At 41.7% G+C, this 22,086-nt stretch overlaps 1 protein-coding gene across 1 annotated transcript in view; it reads left to right on the forward strand.

Moving 5' to 3' along the window:
* Window positions 1-13,554: 13,554 nt before the first annotated feature.
* The window catches only part of LOC306708776 (retinoic acid receptor beta-like), a gene marked incomplete at both ends in the record, with an annotated part of 87,302 nt that continues 78,770 nt past the window's right edge, over window positions 13,555-22,086 (forward strand). Inside the window, 1 exon segment of the mRNA XM_079176708.1 lies at window positions 13,555-13,744. Within this exon segment, the coding sequence (XP_079032834.1) occupies window positions 13,555-13,744 (190 nt within the window).

Below are 22,086 nucleotides of genomic sequence, written 5' to 3' on the forward strand. Positions count from 1 at the left end.
TCTTCCCTCTATAAGTACCATTACATCCACAGTATATATGGAGTACTCTGGTGTTTATACTGTATGCAGAGTGCGCGATGGCTTGTACAGTGTGCTTGTCTGCTTCTTTAGTGCAAAAAGCTCTGTATGTTTGATGAATGGAGCTCTTTCTCTCTCCTCTGTGTTATATGTTAATCTCCTTCCCCCTGACTCGTTGCTGTTTTTTTCTTCTGTTTTCGCTTTGGCACTGAGCTGATGCACTATTCCTCAGGGCTCCAGCATGCATTGTGGGCTTTTGGCATTGGGGTATTGGTGGGGGGGGAGGACACATAAAAAACATGGGGAAGAGCCTCGATGGTAAGGAGACAGAGCGAGCTGTGACAGCTGTACGACCCCCAGCTTTTTGCCGCAGCCGCAGTTAAGTGGAGATGTTTCCAAAAGCCCCATTTCTCCATCTTTGATCATGACTATTACTCCTACGTGTGCGATGTTAATCTGCATCACTTAATGTTCCTTTTGTCTCCTAATAGAATCGGATGGGATGGAGTTGTCTTCCTTTCTAATTTGTCCACGCTCTGACACCTTCAAAGGAATTTTCTGCACCGCGGTTATGCCACATCCCAGCATCTCTCAACCCCCTCCGCCGCTTAGACACAAACTCCACCCGCCCCACTTGGCCCAGTTTTTCGCTGCATATCTAATCCATTACACTGTGGCGTTTGTTTGTTTGTCCTATAATGATGGCCAAGATGATCACCAAATGAAGTGTGTTGTCGAGTCAGTGTGAGTCACTCGCTGACAGAATGAAGGGATTTACGGGGGCTTTGCTGGCTGTTTTCAAATCATAAATGAAGCATGAAAATGAGTCAACAAACTCCACTCCAAAGATATGGAATTATCATAAAATGACAGAAATATTCTAATGAGTTCTCCTGTCACTGGATATCCTGCAGATAGTTACTTTAAATGCGTGACATCTGTGTAAATGGGAGCAGGGCGTGTTCTTGGACTAGTGCAGATTCTTTGGAAGTCTTTCATTTGATTTGAGTCAGCGGCGCATACTGTACATGATTAGTGGGGCGCAAGACAAAACCAGCAGCTAATGTCATTACTGTGACTTTCATAATCAGTAATTATAAAGTAAATTCACCCGTCAACCTTTCACAACATAGAATGTACTTTTTTTTTATTGCGTGAGCTGTTCTATAGTGATTTGAAGTTTGTGTTTTCTTGGTTTTGCTCTTCTGAGGTCTCGTCACTAAAGCCCCTTTCCCACTGGATAAAAAAAAACCTTACACCAACAAACATCTGGCTTTTGTGTTCAGTGGGAAAAGTAACAATCCGCATTCATTCCCAGGATAAATTACTCTCCTGTAGTCTACAGCTCCGATCAGCAGTAATGGAAAAAAATGACACAGACAAGTTCGTTTTCACCCCTTTTGCCATGTGACTATGAGGTGAATATATAATAAATCAAATCAACAGGGATTTGGACAATTACTATATTTTATACAAAACATACCCTGAATATGTTAGATGTGAAAAGAAACACGCTCCTCATAGAAACGCGCTCCTCTAAGCTACCAGACTCCATCGACAGAATCACTCATTTTGCTGATTATTGTAAAACACACTTCATTCAAATTACAACAAATAAGACTCATCAAAACCGTCTTTTGATTGTTCCAACAGAAGTCCACGTTATGATGGTGACTTCCAAAAGGATAGTTTTTTCACAGTTTAAAAACCCTGACGGGTTTCGTGACATTGAATGTGACACACAGAGAAGCAAACTCATCATGCATCCATGCATACTCGTCTACTGGCAATGAGAGAGGACTCTATCTATCTATCTATACTTTTAGCAGTTTGTCCTTTGCTGAGAAAACCTTGGTTGAAAAATGGTGTAAGATTTGTTGGGAAGTTTCACCTTCTAGTGTCACAACATTCAGCCAGTTTTAAGAAAAGTCTGACAAGTAGTCTGGCTTTGAAGTCGACCTTGATGCATTTATAATGTTAAAATGTTTCAGTCGTGACTACAGGAATATCCAGCAGCTGCACTGAGTGATCTTTTATTTATTTTCTTTGGAAAAGATGCACTGATTATTGATATGCACATCAATATATATAGAAGACTCAAAGATGGAATTTTCTCATCACATATTGGGTGAGATAACCAAAGTGGCATAATTACACTCATTACATTTTTTATACACACACATACTAAAATTCTAAGAATGAAAAGTCTGCACCCCTCTGAGTTCACCCCTCCCGCCTTCCTCAAAGATGGAGGACGGTGCAGATGGAGAGGCAAAAGCCAAATTATGACAAAGCACTATTATTACTCCATTAGACATTTTCTCTCTCGATGTTTGTGTTGGACCTCTGCTCCAAAACAGCAACTCTGCTCCGCTCCATCATCCTCCCAAGTGCTGTCGTCATGTCAGGGCTTTTGGTTTGTGTCTGGAAACCTTCTGCCAGAACATGAATGCAGTTTTAGGTGTAGTTTTATTTTCATGTGGAAACAGGGCAGATTGTAAACATAGTATTGAAAATGTGCCTGAGAATTTATGTCAATAACAGGCCATCCAACAGTAATAATTACAGTAATGCTTTGCTAAATATTATTGTAATTTGTCGTGGTATTGTGTGTTATTATATTTTAAATAATCTTAAAAAGCACTGTTCCAACTTAGACATTTAACAGATCGTGGGAAAGAGTCAAAAAGTCTTTGTTCGGCCCTGGTGTGGTCTATTTACGATGCTCAGCAGCAGCAATATACTATACTGTATATTAAATGATAGCGCGAATGTTATACAACCAGGAATAACTCGAGCTCTGATGAGGTGCAAGCAAAAGTCACTCTTTCCATTAATCTGGCGATTTGTCCTGAAAATAATTTCTTGTAGTAGACATCACTCGTGCAGCTGTAGGATCCAGCAATGAAGGTCCTTTGAGCCAGACTGCTGCATCATTCGGAGTTTAGCTCAGTTAGTGAGGCACAGATTTACCACGCCACAGATCCTCTAATCCTGACTGAGTCAATTTAATACCCAGCTGCACGCAGCTTATCACAACACACTGCGCTTGTTTCACTGCCACTCTGCGACCATGATTCTGAGTGACTTTGAAAGCAACAGAGTTTGCTTGGTTTCCTCCCTTATTTTCCCTTTGCCTGATGTCTGAGTGTCTGAGCTCCATAATGAGCGTCATTATGTCACAAATAAATGATGTGACTGAGTTGAAGAAAAAAACATACTCTTGTCAAGAACCAGAGAGTGTTTCTTCGGCCATATTTCACACGCGCAGCCCAGAGGGGTGAACAAAGAAAGCCACTCATAAATAGTTACATTGCAGGGAGGTTTTGCAAAGCTGTGTCCAAAACTGAGCTGTTTACGACAGCTATTTAATATTCATCTGATGCCAAACATTCTCAACAAATGTGTCTCAACTGCAACTTAGCATCATAAATGTTTTTAGCCTCAAGCGACTGTACAAACTTGAACACTTTTTTCTAAATTTGTATTTAAATGTGCAGCTTCCATTCAGCAATTCTTATTCAACTCATCATAATTTGCATAAAAAAAAACTGGTGTAGGAACCTGGCTACTGTCAACCAGCCACAGGGACTGAGTGCCTGAGACAGGAGCAAACAAAAGAGCGTCAAACAGACAGGAATCATCCAAAAGAATAATCCATAAAAAGGTACACAAACATGGAGTAAACAAGGATGTTTTTGCAATCATGCGTAGATCCTGCAGGGGATTAACAAAGAATGAAATAGTAGGATCTCATGTTTGTTGAGAATAATTATTATATTATGATTATTAAGGGTTTGTTACTAGTATGATAATGTACCAATTTATTCTCTTCATAAAGATCAAATAACTTACGATAGATCAGTATTGAATGCACACATTAAAGCATATGCTAAAGTCCTTCCCTCCGGATGAGAGCCACTTATGACTTTATAGTTATATACTGCACAATCAATATGTGCAGATCAAACTGGCTTCATAAAACCAGGCTTAGTTTCAGATGATATATATATAGATTATTGTACGTCTACGTTTGTATCTATTTTCTTAGTTTAAAACGTGCAAACCTTTTTCCAAAGGGGCTTCCCTTTAAGCTTGTTTCTGTTTGCTATATCTCTGGAAACTATGACACAGACAGTCCAATGAGTCAATAACCATGTACGTTGAAACATTATATATCTATTCATGCACATGATATTGCTGTTTCCTGCCTTGTCTGTGTGTGTATTGTTAAGATTTTGAGGACCAGGAGTCAGAGAAAGGGAAAGACAAATGAAGAACTTGCTGAACCTGAGTTTACAGCTTGCATCAAACAGGGACAAATTGTCATCAGGGCCCACGGTTAAATACATAAATGTTGCCTCGTAGTTACGGGGGCAGAATGTCCTCGAGTACGTCATCAATTTCCACCGGTTTTTGTAGGAACGAATTACCTCCAGTAATTCTGTTCACAGGTTTATCACTGCTTCAGCTGGATCTATAATCTGCTTGTAATGCATCCCCATGCTCCTCAAGTAAAGTGTTACCGAAACAGTTTCTCAGACTTGAGAAAGTTTTGCTGGATCTCATGAGCAGGCAGAGCTAATTGGACGGATAGAGCTTAATCAGGACAACAAGCGCTATTGAGGACAAGGCTATTCCGTGCAAAGCAGACAACAGGATGCTGAGGGGGGAACAGGAAACAAAAGACAGAGCCTGGCGACTGTTGGCAGCACCGCTCGTACAAATAAGGTGATGAGCCGAGCTGGTTGACTGCCCCGGGGGCGTGAACGTGGCTCTCCTAACTTCAGCATATGCACTCGGTGATGACACAAAAAAAACAGGCATGCAAATCCTAAAACATGGAATCACGAAATAAGTTTTTTTGCTGTTACGTCTGCTCGCAATTCTGAGATAAAGAGCTGAGTTTGTAGATGCGTGAAGTGTGTGAGGCAGGAGGAGAAAAGGCCTCGTTCCTCTGGAGCCTCGGTGAGAAATGAAACAATATTGTTCCTGGCTTGGCTCCAGGCTCAGCGAGGGGACGGACAGCTCGGGGTGGCTGCGAGTTTATGAAAACAGCAGAGGATGTAGCTGTGATGGCTGTCTTTAAGTGTTTCTCTCCGAATCTAAAAGGGGGCTTATGTCCCTCGGAGCTGGTGTTAACATGCTGCGCCTCCCCTCTTTATTGGCATCTTATCAGGCACTGTGCTTTCCTGAGCCTGTTTTTATACCAAACCCCACTAATTATACCATTATGTAATGACCCGACTTCCTTTGGCCCTGATGAAATGAGAAATATAAAGCGCAGCATATTAGGTGTCAGAGTCCTGATGGAAGCACTGTTTGTCTGTCAACTGCTTGTCGCCGAAGAAGGAGCATATTTTTCTAGTTATGTTGACGCTGATGATAAAATCACATATTACATTAAGCATGTTTTCTTTAGAGCTAAAAAATATACGTCATGATTAGCAGTCAGTGTAACTGCTTGAGTACTGCTTCCATTCTGTGTTAAAGACAGCTGTGATAAGGCTGACAGGCTGTATAGAAGGGGATTGTTAAAAGCTGTAATCCACATTTGGTGCACTGAGGCGGTCTAAGATTGTCCTGAGCCTTTCTTTCTTTAGATTTAGATAGTATGTCGTGTTTATTTTATTCAGCATGTCTGGCAAAGTGGACCTGATTCAGTGTGAATCTAAAACTCATAAACTTACATTAGGTGTTATTGTACCAGATGTAATGTTACCTTTATTTTGGTGCTCTTGAGAGGGTCATGAGTACTTTACGAGTATTTCAATTCATGATTAAAACTGCAGCTTCGCTGCAGTACATCATTAATATTTTTTTATGAATTCATTAAAATTACTGGGGGTAAAATAGTCGGGCATCATCTAGTTTGCCCAGAATTTATAATGTGTGTTAAAAGCGAATGCAGTAAATTTTAGAGGGTTCATGAAAAAATCAAAGGATGCAAGATGACACAAATTCTCCCTGGTTGGCATGAATTGAGTTGAAAATAAGATGGAATATATTGAAAATGTTTCAACTTAAGTAAAAAACTTCAGAGGGAACATGAGAAACACTGGAGAGTTAAAAACTAAAAAACGTGGGTTTGTCATCAGTGCATACTCTGCTGGCTCCACTTAATGTCCAGACAGTCGGTATGTTGGAAGCGAATAAACATGGATGCCAAAAACAGTGAAATTGGTCAAAGACCAAAATCTATGTTTAGTCTTTTGTGTATGATAGAATGGCAGCACCTATACTGCTGTTTCCTGATGAAATACACAAGGCTGCTATAGGAACATGAGAGCAAAACAAGCTGAAAGGGCAAGAATATCTCTAACAAACCAGAACTTGTCAAGCATTCAGACCACAGCTCTTTTGATAAAACCATGGTGACAGATGAGTTACAGTCAACACTGCCTCTTGAGCTTAGGAGCAAAATGACATCAATATGGTTTTTTGAACTATTGCCATTTGAGTAAATGTCATTGTTGAAAAGCCTGCAAGCTTCTACCTGCCTCAACACTGCATTTTACACCGTATAACACTGAACAGTAATATTTCATTGCATTCCCAGACCCTGTCAAATCTATGAGCTCAATCCTTGAGATCAACCAGTCAGCACCAGCTGTAATACAACCAGTTGCGGTTGTAACATTTAGATTGCCTCTCAACGGCTCTCAGCATGGCGACGGTTGAGCCGGCAGCTAGGAGCTAACGGTGCTAATAGCGCCAACAGTGCAAACTACGGTGAAAGTGCTGACAGAGCTAACTGTGTTTACCTAAAGGGGAACCGGAGATTGGGTGCGACGCTTCTGCAACGACACAACGGTGAAACCGTCGCGTGAGAGCAGAGCGAATAGAAACAAAATAAACTAGTAAGTGGATCATGAGTTAAGATATTATGGTCACTACATATAACACATTAAATGTCACTAAACTATACTGCATGCAGGGTCCTTATGTACGCTAGAACCTCTCTTGCCTCCTACTTGTAAGCCTCTTAATAGTGTTTACGACAATCACAAGAGCGTTTGTGGCTTGCCGTAGTCCTCGTACTACACAGCATACATACTGTACCTGCTGGAATAGACGGGTCCAAACATCACACCAGTGACAGGGGGCTAAACGGCTGCTTGTAACGGCGTATCCTTCAGAAGTTATCATCACAGTCATACTTCTGTACGTGTGAGTCCTCAGGAGACGGTGTCCAGGGTTGGTTAGTCACACTAAGCATGATTAGGAGCAGCGTTCAGACATTTTCCCAGTGTGCCTCTGTGTGGAGATAACAACACCCAGAGGAACAGTCTCAGTTTGGACACCTCTCTGAGCCTGCCAGACATGTGCAGGTATCTGTATCAGTGGATGTGAGCTCACTGCAAAAACATTTTCCTCTTCATCATTTAAAGCGTAACCATAACTTTATCCGACCTGCTAAGCAGTGGTTAGTTTCTGTTTATTTCCATAAGCTATGGCAACGACCTTGCTGACTTGAAACTTGAAGCTTTAAATAGATTAAATATCACAATTAACATTCAGTTGACTTTATTTCCTGGTTCGATACATTCAATATATTGCGATACTGTAAGCATGGCGGCGTTTTGTCATTTATTAAATCTAGTTTTATGAAAATAAGTCATAGTATAAAGAACACACCATCATATGCATAAAATCTGAGCACCATCAGAACAATGGAATCTGCATTTATCACAGTCCCTGCAGCATCCAACATCTTAGCAACAAATCATTGCATGTAAACTACTTATTAAAAATGTATAGTGTTTTTCAGAATCTTTACAATATCAGAAACATAATATCGCGATACTCAAGTGTATCAATATTTTCTTACATCCCTCGCCTGGTCTCATTTGTTTATTGTATTAGTCTGAACTGCCATTAATCATTCAAGCATTCCCTTTTTGTATCTCTGCACTTTGAAAGAAAGTTGAGGATTGTCCATTTTTCTTGTGAAATCTTTTTTTTTTAAAGTAGGAATATTGTTTAATAAAAGCTGCCGCTTCTTAAAGGTCTTCTGTGGCTCTGGAGGAGCTTACTCAAGTCTGAAAACTTAGAGCGAGGCACTCCTGGTTCAGGAAGTAAATGTCTGATTCATTTTTCCCACCGACAAAGTTGCGTGACTCACATTTGGAGACCCTCTAAACCTTGGGTCGGCATTAGATTCTGTCAATTAGATTAACAACTGTGTTAGAAAATATCTTTAATAAAAAGTTGAAGGTGCCTGCTTGTGTACATACAACACTTTGGAGAAAAAGTTGCAGATTGGCAAGAAACATCCAATCACCATGCTTCTATCTCTATGACCCTGTTGATGTCATCAGAAGTAAATGTCAGTTTCTCTGTATGGACGTAGTTCTACTTCTCATGTACTAACCTGCTTTGCCAATTGTTTCTTGGAAACAAGCCTTGAAACAATACAACTACTTGTGTGTAAAGGCATTTTTTCTAACAAAGACCTACAGTACGAGATAATGAGCATGTACAACATGACTGATATCTTCTACAAGCCGGTGCCTGTGAAACTGTTTCAAGTGTGCGTGTCTTTGTATTTGCCTGTGTGTGACCATGGGTGCATGTGAATTAATGAAACAAGTTGCACCGTAGTGGCTTCATAACACCTCAGAACGGGTCCCTAGACTCCCAGCTGGAGCAGCTTCATGCTCAACATGAAACACCCAGCTCCCCGCGTGTCTACCACACTGAAGCAGTTCCCTTCATGGAGCATAATGAATAATGCACAGCAAGGAGGGGAAAAAAAAAACAGTGGCTGTATGTATAATGAATGTAATGTGTTTGTGCAGTTTGTCTGATTAGGTGAGAGCCTGTCATATATCTTGTCCCTTAAGGGTGCAGAGGCTGCTCACTTTGATTTCCCTGCACCTGAAAACAATGCAGAAATGATTTTGCAATTGATCTCGGAGTGACGGATGCACAATCAATTGTTGTCCTGCCGTTGTCGAGGCAGCCCGCCAGCCTCTGATGGATGGCACTGTCGATATCTGTATTGCCATTCAGGTCTATTGACCTTTCTCTGAGGCATGTTAGCACCACTTGGCCCGGTCATTATGGCTGTGATCCAGATGCCAGAGGTCGGCATCGGGGGAGTCTCCATCCATCACAGGTAGAAAGAGAGAGAGAGAGAAGTTAAACTGAGCGATAAGGGAGACACAAGAGGACGGAGACAAGAGAAACACAAGGAACCGATAAACATGGAATGTACAGTAGACAATATAGATACTGATGGTGAAACATGTGTATCTGGCCCAGAACCTCTGACAAGTCTAAACATCTGTTGTCTTATTCATATCAGTATTACAAGTAGTTCAACATTTTCAGAGAAGAAGCTCAGCGTAAGTTTAATCATCTTTATGCTTCATTCATTCACAATTTTCTCTCTCTCACTCCTCCGTTTCTTCTTAATCAGCTGATTAGGCTGGAGCGACTGCGTCTTCAATCAGAGGATCGGCGGTTAGATCCCCGGCTCCCCTAGTCCGTGTAGATGTGTCCTTGGGCAAGACACTTAACCCCAGTGTATGAATGGGTGAATGATGACATGTAATATTAAAACGCTTTAAATGGTCTGAAGACTATAAAGGGCTCTACAAGTACATGTTCATTTACCGTTATGACGGCCCCCATTGGTTTGTGGACTGCCGCTTTGAAGCCCTCAGCATTTTGACCGTCGCCATCTAGTTTTTTTGCGACCAGAAGTGACACGATACCGTGGAGCGAAGTACAACCAAACGCTGAATAAGACGTTTTTAACTATTATTATGAACTTTCACAAACTAAAAACACACTGTGGCATAATCTTTTGTTCACCATGTTTACTGAGGTAATAAATTAAGTACAAATTAGGGTAATTTAACATCATGCAAGTTTAAGGCACTTCCACATTGGCTTCACTTTTCAGACCCGATAGTTGCTGCATGGTTTGAGCATGAGCTTAGCTTTAGAGGTGATGGTAGGTGCATTTTATTTTCACTTTGAACAGAGCCATAGTTTCTTTGACTGACAAAGGCCCTGCTACTCCGTGGCATAGGAGACTTTTACCATATCATTGTACTTTTAGATTATGCAAAATCAGCATTAAGTTCACGAGACTCACGAATAACATGTGAATACAAACCGTAATATCCTCTTTGATAATTACAGTTGACCCTTGAATGATCTCTGGAAAACAAGTGTGTAATTGAGTATTCAAAGTTGGGAGGGAATCAAGTTGTCATAAAACATAAAATGATCCTTTAACATAAGAGGACGTTGATAATACTTGAGAAGAAAGACTTGAAATAATAAAAGGGATTGTTTTCTGCAGTTTGTAAAGCATAATGAGTGGACAGTATTTAGGTAACTGCATGCAGTATTCAATAAAGTATATATACTGTATATTGATGTACAAGTGAGTATATCACACATTAATATACTGTATGTTTGGATTTGTATTCATGTATTTATGTTTGTCATCACATAAGAATGTGTTGGATTGCATTCAGTTTGAATACTTCACAAAGAAAACATGTAATAAATTAAACTCCATCATGTCACCATATTAATCATATCATTAGTCTCTGCATATAACTGGAACATTTGTTTTTACCACCCGCTGCTGCACAGAAAGTCCAAGCCAAGCTGAGGCTGGAGTGAAAAAAGAAAGTGAACTCTCTGTGTGTACTGCAGTATCGCAGGCGAGTGGCTCCATCCCATTGCCACCTCTACATACTCCAACTTGCTTTTTTAACGTCTTCTATTTTTATTCAGCTCGTGTTCACTGGCTGCGCTGTCATCAGGTTTCTATCCGCTACGGCAGCAGCAGCTACATTTCTAAATTAAGCCTCATGAATTATTCTTGCATTGCATTGCTTCTTGTTTCTCACTACAATGAAGGAAGGAAGGACATTGTTTTGAGAGCAAAGATGCATCTGCAGAAGACACAGTAACTACTGCGTGAATAACACCACTGAAGAAACAGTATTCCCAGAAGAATGGCTCTTCCTCCTCCGTCTGTAGCCTCCATTCTCTTTAACTTGTCAAATCATTAGAGCAACGCAGTTCACCATTCAAATGCCTTCTTATTAAATGGACCACTGCTTAGAAGCATTAGCAGGACCTTGATAATTTCACTCGCTACCTGTAAATTGGATAATTTTATTAAACTTTTTACAGGAGCAATAATAATAATGGCCTATGTCAGTGGCTCATCACTGCCCTGCAAAAAAAGGCACTAACTACTTTCTGCAGCAATCAGGAATAATTTTATTATAATGGTGCAGTGTGTTCTTAGACTAGAGAGACTGCGTAGCATCGCCATGACTGCAAGACAGGTACACAAGATGCTCAGTTGAAACTTTGCTCGTGATGAAAATGATTGTTATTGTGATACATTTGCAGTTTTATAAACTAATGTGCAGTGTTTTGGTGCCCACCACACCTTAAAACTCATGGATTTACAACTCTGACCGGTCTTCTGGGACCCCATATCCAGACTTCTGTTTAATAGGAAATTAATGGTGGTTGACATCTCCAAAAGCAATTGTGTTACAGTAACTTTGTTATATTTATGCTTCATTTCATTCCTAATATGAAGAGTTTTAGGGTGCTTTGAGGTTTGAAGTTAATGGATTTTGTTTCCCTGGTTATTCTTACGTATCACGAACCCTCTGCACTGTCTTATGTGGTAATGTTACTGCAATCAGCTCATGAAAGGAAGGAAGATCGTCTTTCATAATAACCTCCTTTTCAATCTTAAATGGCCCATTTCTGATCCTTTCTTCCACACTGACAGAACTGTGCGGACAAAACTTTCAAGACTGGGTTTCCTGTAAGTGAGAGGAGAACTTGCTGAATGTGTGTGTGTGTGTGTGTGTGTGTGTGTGTTTCCTCTGTCAATCTTGATTTAACTATTACAGTAATGTGTGTATGACAGCAGGGAACCCCACGGAGAGAAGACTGCTGGAGCCAAACAAGCAGCAGCTCTCCTCTCACTGGAAGCTGCAGCATCTCTTCTCTCCCACTGCCTCCACCTGTTATTGAAACAACAGACAATCCCCGACCCCTAACCCTGGATGACTCCATACACACAGCAGTATAAATAATATTCATATGGGGTCTCCCCCACAAGAAATCTTAGAAATAAATTTCCTGCATTCTGGTATTTTTTAGGTGAAGTATCTTAATTTATGTAAAGGAAAACACAAAATTACAAAAATACATTCCGTATTGCTTTCAAATATTTATCCTCCTCCCCTTTGTCATTTAATGTCACCTTTACTGAGTCAACACACATGTAGTTATGATTTACTCTTCCCTCCTCTTTTGTTTGGGGAAGTAACCTCTTTAAATATGCATGTGGCACAGATTCACCTCAACGATACAGTCATTTTATCTTGATTCATTTACAACTCCTGGACTGTAATTGCTCATATGCGTTTCAGCAAGATTTCTGCACATGTTCAAAACTTTCTGCACATTCAAAATATATCCCACGTTACATAGCTGTGTTCACTATGAAGTTGAGAATAAAGTCGTGATATCTTGAGGAAAAAAAAGTTAATAAAGTGGCAATTTAATGAGCTATTTCAAGAAAAGAATCATCCTGCCACATGGACTTCATGTTCAATTATAGGACTCAGAGATCGGAGTCTTCAGATTCCAGTCACAGCAGATACAAATCATATTCTTAATAGCCCGTCCATTTCCTTCTCTCTACTCTCACCTCTTCTCCGTCTCTACCTTCCTCAGTGTTATGCAGCACAGCGGCAAGACGCTATCTGGTGGTTGTTAATTACGAAGTATGGTTACAGATCACTTTAATGGCCCCCTGACTGCAGATTACAGCGTTATGAGCACCATCACACCGTGGCAGTTTATAACTCTGTTAAACAGAATTCAGCAGTGAGGCCTGATCGCACCCCGGCTCCACCCCGCTCGTCTTCATCGGCTCCCCGTTCAGCTTCCTCCATGTGAGGAGAGTTCGGGGTGGACACCTGGAGGTGAACTGCAGCTGACGATGTCTCTGCTGGAAATAACTTGGAAACTTGGGAATTTTTTCAGCTACTGAACTGAGCTCGTAGTGTCACTCTGAGGGATGATATGAACAAGCAGGTTTCAAACAAGTCAATGAGAGGTTGACCTGTACTAGACATGTATGGGGACTCCCCTGAGATCTGCAGAAGACAGTGAAAAGAGCAACAGAGGATTAACAGAGCTACGCTTTGTCATACTCGTGATAATGATGAGGATTTTATGTTTATTAATGGGTATATACAGTCTCATTCATCATCTATTGTTGGTAGAGCTACAGGCATGTCACTAACTCATTGTTAATGTGTGTCTGTGTTACAGTGTTAGTGGAACAAGCCTCTGAGTCGACCTGGCCGACACTAAACGCCACCACCATGCATCTCTGGAGTGCTGAGGTGGTACCACACCTGCTCCAGACACACTAACCGCAGCCAGGGGTTCACCCGATGGCCGCCCAGCCTCGCCAAGCCTCAGCTCGCTCAGTGCTCAGTGCACCCTTCACCCATCGCTGCGATGAAGACCGCCAGCCGCACCCAGCCCCGCAGCAGTCCTCCGCTGGTCCAGATGAGGCGCTACACACCCGGGGTGTATCCTTTCCTGTTCCCGTCGATCATCGGCTCCCTGCCACAGCTGCCGCCACCATCCCCGCAGAGGCTGCAGATCCAGCAGCCGTCCAGCAGCGGCAGCACACCCTCGCCTGCTGGTGAGTACTCACCGGCTGCTGCACTGATACTGGCTGTGCATGCCTTGTCCCAAAGGCACATTCATGAAACCTGACAAACACTGTATGTAAACAGGCAGCTATGGGAGCAGTGATGTCGCCTCTCAAATGGAAAGAACTTTGAGCTTTACCTTTAACTGCTCTCGTGGCATCACCCTAGTGGTGAATGGTCGTGTAGCATTTTCATTCAGGGGACCGGAGTTTGTGTCCCGTCACAGACCTGTGATTGACGTTTTAACGGTAACCACAATGTGCCCTAACCATAACCATATCGTAGTTGCAAATATCGTAAAAAACTGGACCTAATCCAGTGTCTTGTGGATTCGTTCAGTTCCTGTGGCTTTAGAGGTGCTCAGTACATGAATGAATACTAAACTAAATCTGTAGCACTGAATCGTTAAAGTCTTGGAGAGGAATTGCAACTCCAGAATGGACGAGTGACTGGTTCAATTTCTATACATGAAGAGTGTGTACATAGCCGGGGAGAGGATGGAGCGCAAACTGGGCCCAGCGACCTCGCTGAGGCCTACGCATCAAAGTGCGTTTCCAGGTGTTGGGGAGTACTACTACTACTATGTGAAATAAAGTTGTATTAAGCCATTTCTGTCTCCAGAGGGAGGTGTGTGAACTCTGAGAAATGTCCTCAAGTGATGTCACTTGAGTCAGCGTTGTTTGGGATTGAAGACTAGAAGTTTGAAAGTGAAATAAAAATCTGGAGGTATTGAGTTAGATAGAAGTGAGCGAACCAGACCTCAGGGCTACATTAGCTGCTACCATAACCCACCCAATCTCTGACAAAGCCATCGGCAATCAAGTTGCATTGTGGGTAATATAGGCACTGTGTCTTGACTATAGAGTGTGTGGAATAAAAAAGACAATATCAAATTTGACATTTTTTTATTAACTGCCTACCATGAGTCCGACAGTGTTATAGTAGTTCAATGTTAAATCACCAATTTTACACACTAAGGTCAGCCTGATGTGTCGTATCTGATGATGTCATCAGGGTTATTTTAGTCTGGGATTATCTACAACAGAAACACTGAGCTACAAAAAGCAGGCATAGAGTTTGAAAGACGCCGGCATTCACCCAACATAGAAGGTCGAACAAAAAGACTGTTCATTCGCATTATGGGAAATGTACGTTTCAACATTTTTAAAAGTTTGACTCACACAAATGACTAAAAGCCAAGACATCTCGACATCTGCCGTTTAAATTATTAAATCGTTTTTCATCATACCATTTATTTTTGATTTGTTCTTGTGTGAACTCCCCAGTTTCTTCAATTACTAAATGTAGTGTGATGAAATCTGTATTTCTCTCTGAACATTAATGAACTCAGATATCTGGCTTTTTTCCAACAACACTCTAAAAACACCGAGGTGTGTTGTAAGCAGCTTTAAAAAGGGGCACATTGAGATTGATTAAGACGAGCTGCAATATACAAAATGTGAAGGACTTTGTTCGGAGATGAAATTAATCAGACAGAACATGCCGATAACGATCTCAGACAGTAGTGAGTAATCCAGATAGCTGCACGGCTGCTGCTGGATCACTTCCTCACTGTTAGTGGCCCCCGATGTCTCCCGCTACTCTAGCAATATTTTGACACACTCTGGCTTGTGTTGCCTCAGCGCTGCTGTTTTCAACTCTCAGCTCCTCGTATTTACTCCCTCTCGTTCCCTCTCACCTCCCTCCACCACCTCAAAAATCTGCTCCGACATGAAAACCAGCAGGCAGGTTCACCCAGGGGGGATTCCTCTCCCAGTGAGAAGCTCAGGTGTGCAGCTCTGTGTGCTGCTGAACTCTGAAGTGTAAATAGACACAATGCAGAGAGTCAGTTTCAATATTTGTCGTTTTCTGTTGAGCAGAGTTTTTATTGCTGTTGAGAAATTGCCTTATTTGACTAATTAAACACAAGCCAGATATGAAAATTGAATCATCTCATCCATATTAACCAGCAAACAGTGTTCATACAGTTTACAGTGTAAACTCTTGATTAGTATTTTAGCCTTTAATTGCAGCATCTGCAGAGGGAACCAGGGCTTTATTTAAAACAAAGCCTCCCTGCTTTCTGATCTGCTTGTTTAAAAAAAGTTGTGAACGTAAAGCTGTCTTGATTCAGCGAAACGTAATGCCTTAATACAGAATCACACACTTGACTCTTGTCAGCTGTCAGCTTGCCAGCTGTCAAAACGGTTCCTCATCTTTTTATTTCATTAAGTTCTGTTCAGCTGTTTGTTCTTTTGGTGTTCAGTTACAGACATGTTTCCCTTCAGATGTTTTTTTATTTTGTAGTATCGCATTAAAAAAGCTTTACTGAAGCGCAACATTTTATGAAACTTTCTCAATTAATCAAAAAAGTTTTCACGCTGACTTGTGGTTTTTGCCTTTGTCAAAAAAAAAAGTTTATGCACTAAACGGATTATGGAAACGGATTTGCCAAATAAATTCTGATGTAACAGACTTTTGACTCCCATGACTGACCAGCTGTTCCCGCTGTCACTGTCTTCTTTGTATATTTATATTGTCTTCATCTCCAGACAGCATGAAACATGGCCGATATTAGCCCAACGTAACTCATTTTTTTTACCAAACCTAATAAAATCTCCTGCGACCCACCTGTGGGTCCCGACCCAGTTTTTGGGGAATGACTGCCGTAGACCTTTTCACCAGAATAATGATCTGAAGAGGATGAACTAATTATATATTTCACAAGAAAGGATTTTTTTTTTTTAGGAATCTAACCAGATCCCTGACCCCGGTAATCCTTTTGTGACCTCTTTGATCCCACTAGTAACCCTATTAGGGGTCCTAACCTTTAGGTTGGGAATCCTTGATTAAGATCACTGAGTTCAATCAAAGGGACAGATGATTGTATCTTCATACTGCAAGTATACAGTGCAGTCAAACATATCAAAAGAGTTTCGAGTTTAAAAATACCAATGCACAAAGTCAGTTCCTGCATTTGAAAGCAAGATGAAAAGAATATCAATACGTTAATGTGATCTGGCCTTGCTGACTGGGGCAGGACAGCGTGTAGGCATCAAATATAGCACCATAAATATAAAAAAAAACAACAATAAAAAGTAAAAAGAGTACAGATGCCGTCTTCTCCTTGATCATCCTTTGGTGTGTGAAATAGACTAAAGCAGAGACCGTGTTATTCTCCACATTAGAGACAAAAGAATAAATGCGAGGCTGTCTGATACAGATACTGTATGTCTGAACACGTCTGAACTTTGGACATCAAGAAAAAAAAAACAGATGAAACAAACAGTAAGGTAATGAGTGCTGCTGTTGAATGAGATTTGTGGATTCACACAAATGATCTGGGACGTCGCAGCGTCTCCTGGGGACAGACTCAAACACTTGCCGTTGTTGGGTCAGCGGTCCGGTTCGCCCCGCCTGCTGCCTTCCACCTCCACTGGGAGACTCACAAAGGAAAATTAACTCCACCGCAAACACCACATACCTCCTGGGAACTCCAGTGACCCAGTCAACATCACTGAGGGGTGCGTGAGAGTGTGAGTATGTGTGAGAGAGATAAAAAAAAGAAGAAATAGAGACAAAGGAAATATTATAATCAAGCAACAGTGTTTTGGAACATTCTCTTTCAAAGATCATAACAATGTCCCAAGAACATAGCAGTGGGTTTTGCATGTTTTAGTTCCTTTATGTACTGTAACTATGTTTGAACTTATTTTTCCAGGCAGCCATTTGCTTCCATTCATTTTATTGTTATGAGCTAAAACAGACTTTTCAACTCAATCTGTACTTATTTTACTGTCCTGTTGTGGCTTAAACAAGTCAAGCAGGTCTGCATATAATATTTTTTCAAGTTGTAGAAAAATGAATGGAAACTAATGACTGCTTCAAAGTTTTAAACAAAAACATCCATAAATCTGATATATAGTTTATATGTTTTGCAGTTAAAAAGCTAAAACTTGTACGTTGCAACACGCTGATATGTTTTATTAAGGAGCCTCAAACTTCCCATCCATACTGTGTCCGTGTATTCTGTCCATGAAACCCAAGAGGGCGTGTTTTGAAGACTTGTTTCATGTAATGAGCGGAATTTGAAATGTGATGCTGAAGGTTTGTAAGAGTAAGAGTTTTTTTGGAAGATATCAGACGACCCGTTGTTTGAGGATATGTTGCTGTAAATTGGCTGCTTGTCAGATTATCAGTTTGTCAGTACAAATAAAGGCTGAAACCAACTAGTTACATTGCTCATTAAAGACCAGTAAAATCACTTTAAACCAACATATTGGTCAGCTAAACAACATCTAAACCCGAACCCATTGCAGGCGTCATTAGCAGATTGTAAAACAGTACAAAAAAGCATCACACAATGTCATGTCAGCGAGCTGGTTAATAGATCCTGTCGTCCAGCCGTCCACCCATCTGTCGCATCTCCTCCCCATACTCTCCTCCCATATGGCCTTGAGGGGTACTTCCAACCTGTCCTACCCGCACACGACCCCAACAGATTATCAAAGCCTTCATCTGACAGGGGAACGTCCAACACGCTCCTCATCTTGACTGCTCCATCGCCCAGGAACTGTTTCTTTCTCTCTTCTCCCTGAAATCCACTTGGCAGCATCGGGCCTCCAGCAGAGAGAGCGTCCTGTCAGTATTTGAAGGTGGTGAATGTTTTTCAGGTCAATTTCTTAGATATGAGTTGGAGGGAGCCGGCTACATCACTGGAAGGTTCAGAAGACCTTTATCGTATGTTCACGTGGTTGATCACTGATACGAATAGAAGAAAACAACGTCAACCTCTATGGGCAGCAGTAATCGTGACGGGAGCAAAGGAAGAACTAAGATGACGCAGTAAAAAGAGCGACAAAGTCGTCTTGGAATGTTGGTTGGGGATGATGGATGGGTCAGACTAACACCAGACTCTCGAGGTTCGTGTTCTGTGTGAAACCAAAAGTCAGCGTTGACTTATTTCACCTAACGTTGGTTACGGAACTTACGCAGTACTTATTTTAACCTAATGAAAGTTTTGTTGCCTGAACCTAAAGTTGTTTTCTTTCAATCCACAATGCAAAGTCTCACTTTCATAACGAGGCAGGCACACTTTGGCCCTTCTGAAGCAGTAGAATTGTCAGTGAAAACCACTGATAGTGCCTATTCAATTGGCTGGAAACATTTCAAATGGGTGTCATAGAAAGATGTTGTGTAATACTGTAAGACAAAAAAAAGTTGTTAACAGTGTCCCAGTCCCTCTGTATAATCCAGTTTTTATTGAAACACCAGAAGTGTGAATTTGTAGGTCCTTTGTGCAGCTGGAAATCTTTAATGTGAAACATTGAGTCATTGTCAGTTCCTTAATAAATACCAACTAAACTGAAGATAATGAATACATAAAAATGGGGTATAGGCTTTTAATGTGAAACAGTACTGTTGAGTTCAATAATAATATCTTAACAAAATGAAAAAACATCATAGTTTAGAATTAAATCAGTGAATGTATTTCTATAATAAAAAAGAGAAACTCAACATGACTATTGTCACACTGATGGAATTGATGCTGTGGAAAATGACACTATGCTGCATTTATCTATTGTAGTACAAATAAACCTGAAGAAGTGATCCACTTCTGTTGTGCTGACTGTGTGAGGAGTTTAATGAACTCGGCATTGATAAATAATTCCATTCACCTCCGTTGCATCTCGGATAAATAACAGATGTCTTTTTGATGTTCTCTTTAAGATGATCATTTACTGGAGGTCGCCTTTTTTTTATTATCCGCGATCGCATCTTTCCCAATACGCTAAACCAAAATTGCTGGACGTCACCTTTTAAGCAGCAGACACACGTCACACAGACTGTGATGCACGAGCTGAGGAAGCGACGTCAAGACAGTATTCATAATGCAACTGCAGAAGGAGGAAGCTTACTCTAGTAATAAAACCCATCTGTGCAGCAGTGCGTCGGGCCTGAGACCCACTTCATGATACAAACGCATGGACATACATTGTACACAGTGTTTGCTTTAACGCTGTCTTTGCTCCTCTCACTTAACATGCTGATACAACATGTCTGCTCAGCAACCGATGATAAAAAAGACTCAGCTGTCAGGTTGCTCTCCAACTTGGCAATTGCACACTCGCACCTTCCCCCCCAGATGCATCCCCTCCTCTTTCGCTACCCTTTCCTTTGTCTGCCTCGCTCATTTCAAGTCACTGTCTGCCTCACTGTCTGTCAGTGTTTCCCTGTTGTTATTTTAGAATCCATCGCAGGGTATTTAGGTCACATGCGGTTTCTAGCCCTGGCAAGGTATGAATAATGCAGACTTCTCTCATTACACCATGTGCTAACCCTCTGGATTGAAAATCAATGTGCACTCAAGTGGCTGGCGAATGAATGGATCTACCTCGCCAGCCGCTCCGCCAAAAGAGGAGCGAGGAGAGCGAGGGCTTCATCTCGTGGTGTACCCTAAAGGTTTTAACAGCATTTTTTATTTTAACAGGTTCCAAGCCTTTACAAAATACAATATGCTTTTCATCTGCTGACTGCGAGGGGCGGCGCGTCTTCGTTCACTGAGGGCTGAATGTGATGAGAACAAGGCTCGTGGAACAAAAAAAAAAAGAAGTACGGACAAGATTATTGGTCACCGGTTAGCATAGAAGAACGTCTGAAAACCAGACCATTGTCGGGGCCGTATGACTGATTGAAGAAGGGGCTGAGAGGTTTTTTACCCCCACTGTTTCCAACCTCTCAGTGCACTCCCTCCTACAGTTCAACCATAGTTCACATTGCCAGGAGTCTCCTCAACCCGTCCCCCCCCCCCAGCCCCACCTTCCCCATGTAGCACTCGGAGAATCCTTTGCATACATGCTGCCGCACATTCCACACATATCCTAAAACGTGTTTACGACATGATCCACAGTTTGTCTCGAGTTTTGGAAAGGTGCCCGAGCTGCTGCGAGCAACACCGGTTACCCACTGTGATCACATCGGCCATGGGGGGGGGGGGGGGGGGGGGGGGGGGGGGGGGTTTAATGGTGAGGTTTTTTTTTAATGGGAGAGACCCCCCCGACATCTGGCACACATCTGGAGCTGTTTAATGAGAGGCTCAGTCTGCCTGACACTTCACTTCGAGCCCACCATCAATCCGCTTCAGTCTGGAGTTGTCAAGATACTTCAACCCTCATCTCCTCTCTGGCGAAAGCCCAACGATGTCGATACATGAATGATAATACTCCTGCAAGGGGAAAATTAAGAAAAAATGAGCAAAACTAATTGGGGAAAGCTTCAATTTGGAAGTACATCTTGTGGTGTTTACTCCCCAAAGCAATAAGCAACCTGTGATGCGAGGCGTCTTGATTACAGAGCTTACTGTAATTTATTGATATGATTTCATTGCAGACCGAGGGCTTTTTCTACACCGCGTTTGTGTCTTTCAGCCTTGAGGATTTGTCCGATGACAGGTAAAAGATTGTTACTGGGACTGAATCCAAGCTCATTTTAGATTTATTTTTTGGAGAAAAAAAAAAAAGGGACTTCTTAGTCAACAAACAAACTGGTACAATTCTTAATGCAGCGCTAGTGTTTTGTGGGAGGTAAATATCCAAATGCACATCTTAACTGATGGTCTCCCCTGCCTGTGGTCACAGTGCATTCTCCATGGTAGCCGCCCCTAAATCAAGAAAATGGCTCCTTTTGTATGTTCATTAATAGGCACAACATGCGTCAATACAAAACCCCAACTATTCTTTGAATGGACTTTGATTGAAAGTCGGCCTTTTTAACAGCGACATTCTTATTCTCGGTCTGTAGCAGCTTGTCTAGCTGTCCGCGCTCTTATTTATTACCCCTTGAAGATGAGACAATGAAAAAGCAGTTCTCAGAGCTGTGTTTGCATTGAGAGGCCCGCAGCACAAAGCAGCCGGAGAACATCTCATTGTTCGACATGGAAAGCAGAGATGCGGCTCGCTTCAAAGATCGCTTCTTTTTCGGTGGTGGTGGGTGGTAAGGGAGTGGAGGAGGGGCTCCGAAAACTAACCGTGAGGAGTGGATTTCATCACAGGAAGGGATGTGGGGGCAGGGAGAGCGAGATGGAGATCCAGGAGTCAAACGCAGGCCAACGTGAACTTTCCAGTGCTAAATTTGGTTCACATCTATAGGAAGCTTTACCGTACTCAGGTTTGTGCCCTGGAGAGAATGCGAACACTCTGAAATATGGGCAAGGCTTGAGATTTAGATAAATGATCACAGGAAGTGTATCCTGTTGTTGCAACTGAGGTTTTTATAAGAGCCTCAAGTGGCACTGCAAGTAGAGTCTGGTAGTTGCGGCAAAACGAGACGCAAA

The sequence above is a fragment of the Pholis gunnellus genome, assembly GCF_910591455.1.
Source record: "Pholis gunnellus genome assembly, chromosome: 16".
Lineage (NCBI taxonomy): Eukaryota > Metazoa > Chordata > Actinopteri > Perciformes > Pholidae > Pholis > Pholis gunnellus.